General features: G+C 36.6%; 2 protein-coding genes across 2 annotated transcripts; one reads left to right on the top strand and one right to left on the bottom strand.

Annotated features, from left to right (window-relative positions):
- Window positions 1-5216: 5216 nt before the first annotated feature.
- DMP7 (transmembrane protein, putative (DUF679 domain membrane protein 7)) lies at window positions 5217-6528 on the top strand. Its single transcript, XM_039046729.2, has one exon. The coding sequence runs from the start codon at window positions 5525-5527 to the stop codon at window positions 6182-6184; it is 660 nt and encodes a 219-aa protein (XP_038902657.1). The 5' UTR covers window positions 5217-5524; the 3' UTR covers window positions 6185-6528.
- LOC120089297 (uncharacterized) lies at window positions 5226-7879 on the bottom strand. Its single transcript, XM_039046728.2, has 3 exons — window positions 7525-7879; window positions 6919-7349; window positions 5226-6827 (listed from the first exon to the last, which is right to left on the bottom strand). The coding sequence occupies exons 1-3, from the start codon at window positions 7687-7689 to the stop codon at window positions 6386-6388; spliced, it is 1038 nt and encodes a 345-aa protein (XP_038902656.1). The 5' UTR covers window positions 7690-7879; the 3' UTR covers window positions 5226-6385.
- Between the last annotated feature and the right edge of the window lie 1725 nt (window positions 7880-9604).

The raw sequence follows: 9604 nt of genomic DNA, 5'->3' as shown, positions 1-9604 counted from the left end.
CTAAAAACTTATGCTTCTTTGACTTTTGACAATTATTCTTCCATAAACTCTCTTTGACTCTCCAAATTAATTAATGAAATTTCCTATCTTTCACTAAAAATTTGGTCCCACAACCATGATCTTCAACCGGAGAATAGCGAGGATTTACCGTTGGTGGTGCCAATTGCTCACGGGGAAGAAGATTCTTGTGGAAACTACAAAGATTGTATTTCTAGCCCTTTTGCATGCTTAATCCTTGTTTATTTAATGTAATTAGACCGTTATTGATCCATTGCTTCTGTTGTGCATGCTATTTATTATCCATTCCCCTTGACGCCTGGCTATAAATACCCCCACGAGACTTCTATGCGAAAAAAAAAAAAAAACGGAGGACATTGGGGAAAACTTTTGCCAAATTCTTACTTCAAAAAGCATTTCCTCTTCGAGCTGTCGTGAAATCTTAAATAAAACCTTATGATTTCTCTCTGGAAGCAAAAAGGGAACTTCACCTCCAACACTCTTTTTGAAGCAATCATACAAATTCGGACTAATCTCTTTTCTTCCATAATTGCATCTGTATTGTGTAAACGTTGAAAGACTTCTTTTTCTCAATATGAATGTATCTTTAGTTTATCTTTTATCCATCTCCTCAACTTTTATCATGAGCAACTAATTTCTTTATAGGTTGAGAAATATTGTAGCTAACATGAACTAAGTAAAGCTTAATTATGCGTTCAACTTGTTTTATGCATGCTTTATAAACCACTTGAATGAGTCAAGAGATTATTCTAAGAAGATTGAAATCTAGGTATGAAAAGGCCAAAGATTTAGACCTCATAAACAAGAAGAGAGCATCTTTAGAAATAAAGAAATATATTTTGCATTAAATACTCATCGCATGTATCATAGAGATAAGATATTGTGGCTAAATACACTGAGAAGTATAGGTTTTAATTTGAGTAAGTTGCTTGAATGCATGATTTATGCATTTACTTAGGAATGTTAGTGAATATTTTTCTCCAACCTACTCTTATTCATTTGAATTTCACACTGCTCGCATAACTGCTTCATTCAAAGGTGTAATTTTCATCGCATACATCACTTTTTTTAGTACTAGATTAGAAAAAAAATCATCGTATATTTAGTAACAACTAGCGTCAAGATTGAAACAATATTTACCAATGCATATATAGAACACAATCCCTGAGTTCGACCCTAGACTCACCAGGACTCTAGTGGGCTTATACTTGGGTTTAACTAGGTAATCCTTCAAAGTTGTCAATGTTTAATTGTTATCAGTTATTTAAGTCTATAACTTATAGGAAGGTTATCAATGATAGACTTTTTGTAAAACTCGAACCTTGTTTTCCTACTTAAATATGACTAATTAATGTGCTAAGTAATTTAGGATAGTATTTAATTATAGGGAAAGGCTTAAGAAATACTAAAGGAAGGAGAAAATAAACTAAGTGTTGAAATCTAAAGCTCTCGGGTATAAAGTATAGTTCTGCTTGATTGGAAGAAGGAAAAATTAGGTTGGTTTGATCCAAAGATGCATTGAAGGCTTCATGACCAAGGAAGTGTGCGACAAGATTTGTGTTGAGGCAAGGAATGGGCGTTGGCTAGGTGATGGCCGAGGATAGGACCGTGCGTGAATGGGGGCTATGTGCTGGCTAAGCTTTGTATTGAGGTTAGAAGGCATAGACGCACCCGACATTGGGCAAGGTTGCCTTAGGCATTGTAGCAGCGTGTGCGTGTGATGGTCGGACGAAGACCTGCGTGCAAGTGAGGCCATGCGATAGCCACAAGAGTAGGCAATGGTGTGAGGAGGTGCTGAAGCATGCGATAGTCGAGTGTGGTACATGCATCCGAGTGAGCCTTACATTGGTAAGTGTTTGAACAATGAGCCATGCATTAGTGATTAGTGAAATCTCTTAGCTCAATCACCGACATAAGTGGGCCAGTTGTTGAGATTAGGGAAATTAAACCCACTTAATGGTCTAGCTAGCACTTTAAGTTTGAGTTGAGGCATGTAGTTTCTACTATAAAAGGAAGATTCACTTTAGGCTCTCGGTTTAGCCATTCTACTCATGAAAAATAAGAAATTCCAATGTTGATTTAAAGGTTGATAAGTGCTATTGATGTTCCTAGACTATCAGAAGAAAACTCCTAAGAAATTGAGTGGAATGACAGGCGTGAGCGCAAGGGTTACGCGAGGTTTTGAGTGCAAGGCGTGTGCAAAGAGGCGCACACAATTGCATTGGTGAAGGAAGTGTTGGCGTATAGGCAATGCACACAACGCATATACATGTGAGCGAGGTTTAATGTAAGGAAGAGTTGTATATTGTGAAATCTTGTGTCAGGGTTGTCTAAGCAGGTTAAGAAAGTCTAGATGGGTAGTAAGTGCCATAAAAGGATTGGTAACGGCTATCATCACGTTCTCTCCCTAATTAAGAGGATAATCTGGGAGGTGGTGTGACATTTTTATTGGATTGAAATGAATTATTAGGTTTCGTCGAAAAGTAATTTTTCATCTATATAAGGATATTTCACTCCTTTTGTGGAAAAGGTAAAAAAATGTATTGGCTTCTTTGATGTGAAATCTTGAAAATAGATCATAACCCTTCAGACTTTTGCTTGTGATCATGTGGAACATTTCAGCTGCAAAACAACACAAAAATAACCCTGAAAACATCACAAAAGAAACAAAGGAACTGGAGAATCAACAATGGCACGGTTCCATAGCTAAACCTCATAGGTTAAGACACCAGAAATTTTTCTTACAAATCAAAATTTTCGAATCTCAAGCACAATTGTAAAGATATATTCTTGAAAAACACTTGAAAAGTGCTTTCTTAAGCTTGGATTTCAGTTGGTTTTATTGCATAAATGAGTTATTTGATTGCTTTATTTATTTATTTGGTAGGAAACGAGCACTTGAACTGAAACGAGCCTAATATGATGTAAAATGAAAAAAAAAAAAAAAAAAAAAAAAATACCCCTAGAAACATTGAGCTAAGACAAAAAATAAATAAAAAAGGGATCAAAAAGTGTGGAGGAAGCCTGCAGGACATGGTGGGTGCCTGAACCCGAGAGGATGCAACAGAGAGTAGCACAGCGACACTTCGTTTTTTCCAGAACGAGGGTTTTTAAGTAGAGCGTTGCGACACCCATTTATAGAATCGAGGTGCTACGTCGATTTCTGCCCTATTTTAAGTTATTTTTGCCGTCATTTGAAGGGATATTCAACTTGGGATCACTGAGGGCTTTCCATAGAGGCCGAGAGGTTACCATTCAAAGAGATTTTCAGAGTTTAATCGTGAGATTGGTCAAAGGTGGATCAAGAAGAGGACGTTGATGTGGTGTCAGCAACAGAATGATCGATGAATGAAGAAGTTAAATGTTGCGTCTAATAGTTTCAATTGCATGAAAATAGAATTGACTTTTAGACGTTAGAAAGGGTTGAGCTCAAAAGAGAAAACCTAGATTTTAGGCTTTTAGGCCTAAATGAATAAATTGAATTAGTTGAAAGAAAATATTTTGAATCCATAACAATACTGAATGAGATCAATACACCGTAGGACATTCTAGTCATGTGAATCTCCAATTCCAACGTTCATTTGCTTTCTTCATTTTTATACTTACAAAACTTTCCAATTTTGATTCTTTATATAAAGTTCAAAAGATTGCCTAATAGCTAGTTAAATTGGATAACTAATTCCCTGAGACGATACTTGGTCTCTAGACTGTTTTACAATATTATTATTACTCGACGCGTATACTTGTGCATGTCAATTCTCCCCCCAAAAAAATGAAAAGGATTACAAATCAACTTCCACCAGGTATTTGATCTTGTTGGTCTTCAGTTTAGGCATTTCTCCAACTTCTGAGGAATGAACGCAGAGGAAATAACACCTTCGAGGTTGCGATTATATAAGAAAAAGTAATAACATATTAGTGCAGCCAGACACTGAGAGCTTCTATAAATTTTACACTTTTAGAGACTTAGAAACTTGATAACTAATAGACTGATAACCTTTATACACTAAAAATTCCAAAAGCTCATGAATGACAAACAAAAACCATGAACTAGTGAAACAAAACCATTGATGATGATCTTGTAGAACAAAAATCTCTATGTTAATCCACCGATCAAACCTCAAATAATGCTTATCAAATGCCAAAAAAAAATATATATATATGAAAGATCTCCATGGATATAGCTTATCGAAACCTCAAATAACTTCTCAAAACATTAGATCTAAAACTCAAAACATGGAGAGATCGTAGAGAAAAAAATTGAAGAAGAAAAATCGTGAAGGAATCAGACTAAATCGTAAAGCTTAAATCTAAAAAACAAACGAAATTAGAGTGCCTCAATTCTCCCCCCAAAAAAACCCCATTGTCGAAAAAGAAATCTGAGTGAAGAAGAACTCTCCAGCTTGTGTACTGACTAGGGCAAAGGCAAGGATAATTTTAGAAAAGTCAAAAGACCATAGCTCCTCCAACTTAGCATCTGAGTGTCAATTCTTTAGTATATTTATTTCTGTTGTTAATTCAAGACCATAGCTCTTCCAAATTAGCACTTCAATTTAGGAGATGTTTAAAGTGATTTTAAGGAGATTAGCAAAGCTCGATTTGTGATGGGGAAACATTTTAAGGAGATTAGCACTTCAATTGAAAAACAATGGGGAAACATAAATTTAAAGAATGAAGAAACATTTTGGATGATTCGGCCAATAGACCTACTCTACTTGCAAATGAGTTTTAAGTCTTTGCTAGACGATATTATTGCGGATCGATATGTACAGAACATTATTGAAGTAAATATCACTAATCAAATCATATTTTATCTAATAAACCCATAGAGATAATGACAGACTCATTTTCTAATATTTATAAACAATCCTAAAATTATGCTAAATTAAATTAAGATAAAACTGAAACCAGTTTTATATAAGTATTTACATTTCCAATTTTATAGCTAACTCAACCTTAATGTTAAAAATGTCTAATACATCTGCTGAGCTTTCAATTGTGTGCATAAAGGTTAAAAATGTCTTAACAGGTAGTTTCAAGCTTACACAAACTTATACAGACTCCAATAACGAAACTTTGTTATTTAATAAAATGAAATTAAAATTATTCCTCAACATTTCCAAATTTTCCAACAAGTAGCATTTATGTCGAACCCAATAAAAACAAAAACAATAAAAATGAAAGACGTTGAAACAGAGCAACTCAAGTTTAGTCAAAACAACAAATTGAAGCAAAATTAATGTTCCGTTGTTCATTATCAAACCCAAAAACCCGTTTCCAACCATAAATATAACGCCGTTCTAGACTGTTTCTCTAATTCCTTCCAATTAAACAAAAATAACAAAGTCCCAACTTAATCTCAAAGTCCTTGCAGCATTTCGGTTCACTACCATTCCATCATCTCTCCCAAAAAAATCATTTATAAACATCTCATCACACGACCAAGAACAAGATACACGAACAAGAACACAAACACAAATCACAAAGAAGGTAGTAATTCGTGAAAATGGAAGGTGAAATCGAGAGCCAAATTCAGCAGGTAGCGCCTGGCGAAGGGCTGCTGCAAGCGATCCAACAGCCATTACTGGAAAATGCCTTAACAATGGCTTCAAAGCCAACAAAAACACCAGCCCAAAAAGCCATTAGAAAGACATTCAAAGGAACAGCCCATTTAGCCAACCTCCTTCCCACAGGCACTGTCCTCGGCTTCCAAATTTTGTCCCCAATTGTCACACACCAAGGTCATTGCAATACCCATGTCAGCCAAACCATCACCCTAGGCCTCATTTTGCTCTGTGCCATCTCCTGTTTTTTCCTCCTCTTCACCGACAGTTTCCGGGACAAACGTGGCAAAGTCCGATACGGGGTTGCCACGTTTCAAGGCTTGTGGGTTATTGATGGCTCAATAACCCTTCCCAAAGAAGAAGCCGCTAAATACAGGCTTCACTTCATCGATTTCTTTCATGCCTTCGCTTCTCTTTTGGTTTTTGTAGCTGTTGCTTTGTTTGATGAAAATGTGGTCAAGTGTTTCTACCCAATGCCGTCTGATGAAACAAGGGAGCTCTTGGTTGTGTTGCCTGTTGGAATTGGTATCTTATGCAGCTGCTTTTTTATTGTTTTTCCTTCTAAACGACATGGCGTTGGATTCCCCCTCTCTCGTGAATAGCCAACCCAATTTCCCATTTCAAACTACCAACTAATTCATGTTGTAATCTTTCAAAACTTTTGTATTCTACACTAATGATTTTGCTTATTTCAATTCAATACTTGAAATTCTTCACACATTATACAAATTAAAATAAGAACTTTAAAAAAAGAAAGAAGGAAAAAAAAGGATTCATTCTCTCACCAAAGAAACCCCATTAGCTCAAGTCTGGCTTAAGAGCTTCCTAATGCCAGCCTTCTGTTCAGGAGCGAGTCTGGCTGGGAATTTAATGTCGAATTTGATTCTCAAATTTCCTTTCTTGGTTGGGTCCTTTTGGAGAGGCATTCCTTCTGAGGGTATTACTTCCTCATAATTTGGAGTGATTACATTAGTAATTGGGAAATTGAGATGTCTGCCGTCCAACGTTGTAAGATGAACAGAGTAACCTGTCAAGGCCTCTGCCAGAGATATCTTTTGAGTGACAATTAAATCGTTTCCATCGCGAGTGAATACGCTGTGAGGCTTCTCATCAATTACAAAAACAAGATCTGATGGTATAATGTCGGGCTCTTCGTTTCCTTTCTCTGGGAAAGTGATCTTTGTTCCTTTTTTCCACCCGGGCTTTATGTTGATCGTTAAAATCTCCTCTGTTTTCATCGTTTTCCTGTTTCAATGAAGTAAAGGAAAAGGTTGGTTTTTGAAAGGGAAAAAAAAAGAAATAAAATGATCGGGTTTTTGTTTTCTGTTATGCTTACCCACGAATGTCAGTAACTTGTCTAGATATTTTCATCTTCTTGGTGGTTCCTTTGTATAACTCTTCGAGGCTACACGGTAATTGTCTCTCGATTGAAGGTGCTTTACGAGAAGCATGTCGAGACATGGAACTGCCTACGGTCTCGCCATCGCCACCGGCGAAGGATGCAAAGATATCATCACCGAAAATACTTGATGAGAATCTTTGTCCTCTTCCACCACCCATGCCGCCAAATGGGCTCGAAAATCCAAAGAATTCAGAGAAAATATCGTTTGCATTTCGGGGATTGAACCGAAACGTCGTTGGTCCATCTCCAGTGGAGAAGAAGGTGGCTCCGCCTGGACCTCCGGCATCCGGAGGTGGCACCTGACCTTTCAGGCCATCTTCACCGTACTGATCATAGATTGCCCTTTTTTGGGGGTCACTGAGAACCTAGAAAGATTTCCCCCAAAAATCAAGACGTGAAACGAAATACAAAATAAACAGAGAAAAACAGGGGCACAAATATTCATTTGCTTCAACAAACGCAACCAAACGGAACAAAAAATAGAAATGAACAGAAATCGCAAATGAAATTGAAGATTGAAAGAAGGTTACTTATTGGTACCTCATAAGCTTCAGAAATTTGCTTAAATTTAGCTTCAGCTTCTCTTTTGTTCTTAGGGTTCTTATCTGGATGCCATTTCATGGCGAGTTTTCTATAGGCCTTCTTCAAATCATCGTCGGAAGCATTCTTATCGACCTGCAAAATTCGATAATAGTCGACACCCATTTGGTCCCTTTGATTTCTTGTTCGCCAAAGTGTGAGCTTTTTGGTTGATTTTCTGATGGTTTTCGGCTTTTTCAGAACAAATTAGGAGTATGTGTAGTGAGGATAACGATGCAATGGCGGTGTAGATTTTTGCAGGATGTTTTGAGAAACCAGTAGAAAGTTCCAAAAATTACAACACCTGTCCTTGTCCTTGTCACCTAACAATTTAGAATCTATTTTAAAATTTTAAGTTTATAAATAATACTTTTATAAATAAGAGATGGATTGAACTAGATGTCAAGAATTAATATGTCAGGAGAGTTAGGAAACCATGTTTAAAGTGTAAAATTGGTTAGTCGAGTTAGGAGAACTGTATTTGAGGTGTAGAGTTGGTTGTTGGAGGTGGTTATCAGATCATATTAGCAACGATGATTGTTATTAGAATGAGACAGTGATATTTTTGTCGAAGTTGGTTTTCGAGGTGATTGCCAAAATTAACCATTGAAGTTTGGTTTCATAGGTGATCACCGGAATCGATCACTGAATGTGATTTTTGAAGGAGATGGTTGTCGAAGCATGTCATCGGAGACTATTGTTGCCAGAGTGAGGCAGTCGTAGTTGCCAACGGTAGTTGTTGTGAGAGTTCATCTTGGCAATGATTGTTGAAGTTAGTTGTTAGAGGTAGAAGTTGCAAGAGTTGGTCTTGGCACTGAGTGTCGAAGTTAGCCACCAGAGGTAGTCTTCGCAGTTAGGTGTCAGAGATGGTCAATAGATTGATTACTAAATGTGGTCTCTATCGGAGTTGCTGACGGAGGCAATGATTGTTGCCAGAAAGAGGTGATAGTAGTTGTTGATGGTAGTTGTTACCAGGGTTGATTGTTTATGGTTGTCATTGAAATTGGAGGCTAGATTTTGGAGTCAGAGTTTATCAAAGTATTGATCACTAGATGTGGCCTTCGTTGAAGGTGGTTTTTGCCAGAACTGGTTGTCGGAGCATGTTATCGGTGATAATTGTTGCCAGAGTGAGGATGCATTAGTAGCCGACAATAGTTGTTGTCAAAGTTAGTTGTTGGCAATGACCGATAGGTGGAGTCATTGAAAATCTTGGAGAGAGGGTGAGAGAGAAATGGACGATAATAAAGTTCATTGATAAATGTGCAAACTTCAATAGTGAACAATGTTGAAGTCAATAGAGTTGAGTTATTTAACAATGACTTGTGAAGTTGATGGACCAAACAATGTATTAACAAACTCAACTCAACTCAACTCAACTCAACTCAAGTTGGTAGGTTAAAGACCCCAAGTTTCTATATTTTGTTATCCAATTTCCACAACTTCCTAACCATCAAACCAAAATTTAAAAAGACTAAAAAAAGGTTTTCAAAAACTTGATTTTGTTTTTGAAATTTGATGCAAAATTCAAATGTTTCTTCAAGAAAGGTGAAAAACCACAATATGAAATTTAGAAATAAACAAAAGCATAAATTTCAAAAACATAAAACTAAAAATAAAATTGTTATTAAATGGGGCCTTAGCTTCCATTTGTGTGAGTAATATTATTTAGGAAAAAATACTTGTTTGTCCATAGGTTTTTTGTCTAATTTTCGTTTGGTCCCTAGATTCCAAAATGTTACACTTTTAATTAAAGGGTTGTTTGGGGCATTGAATTGTTATTATAGTTAGGAGATCTAAGTTTGAAGTTCAAAATTTTTTAGTCTGAATTAAGAGAACAGTGAGGTGCAAAGTTGGATGTTGGAGGTGGGTATTAGAGCATGTCATTGTTGATGATTGATGTTGGAGTGAGGCAATGGTACTCGTCGATGATGGTTGTTGTTAGAGTTAGTTCTCAGCTTGATCTTCTAAGTTAGCCATCAAAGTTTGATGTCAAGGTGGTCACCAAAATTGATCGCCGAATATGGTTTCCACAAGAGGTGAT

This window comes from Benincasa hispida, chromosome 10 (assembly GCF_027475165.1).
Source record: "Benincasa hispida cultivar pf3 chromosome 10, pf3_genome.v1.1, whole genome shotgun sequence".
NCBI classification, from domain to species: domain Eukaryota; kingdom Viridiplantae; phylum Streptophyta; class Magnoliopsida; order Cucurbitales; family Cucurbitaceae; genus Benincasa; species Benincasa hispida.
The sequence above is the reverse complement of the archived record's forward strand: the minus strand, read 5'-3'. Positions and strand labels throughout refer to the sequence as shown.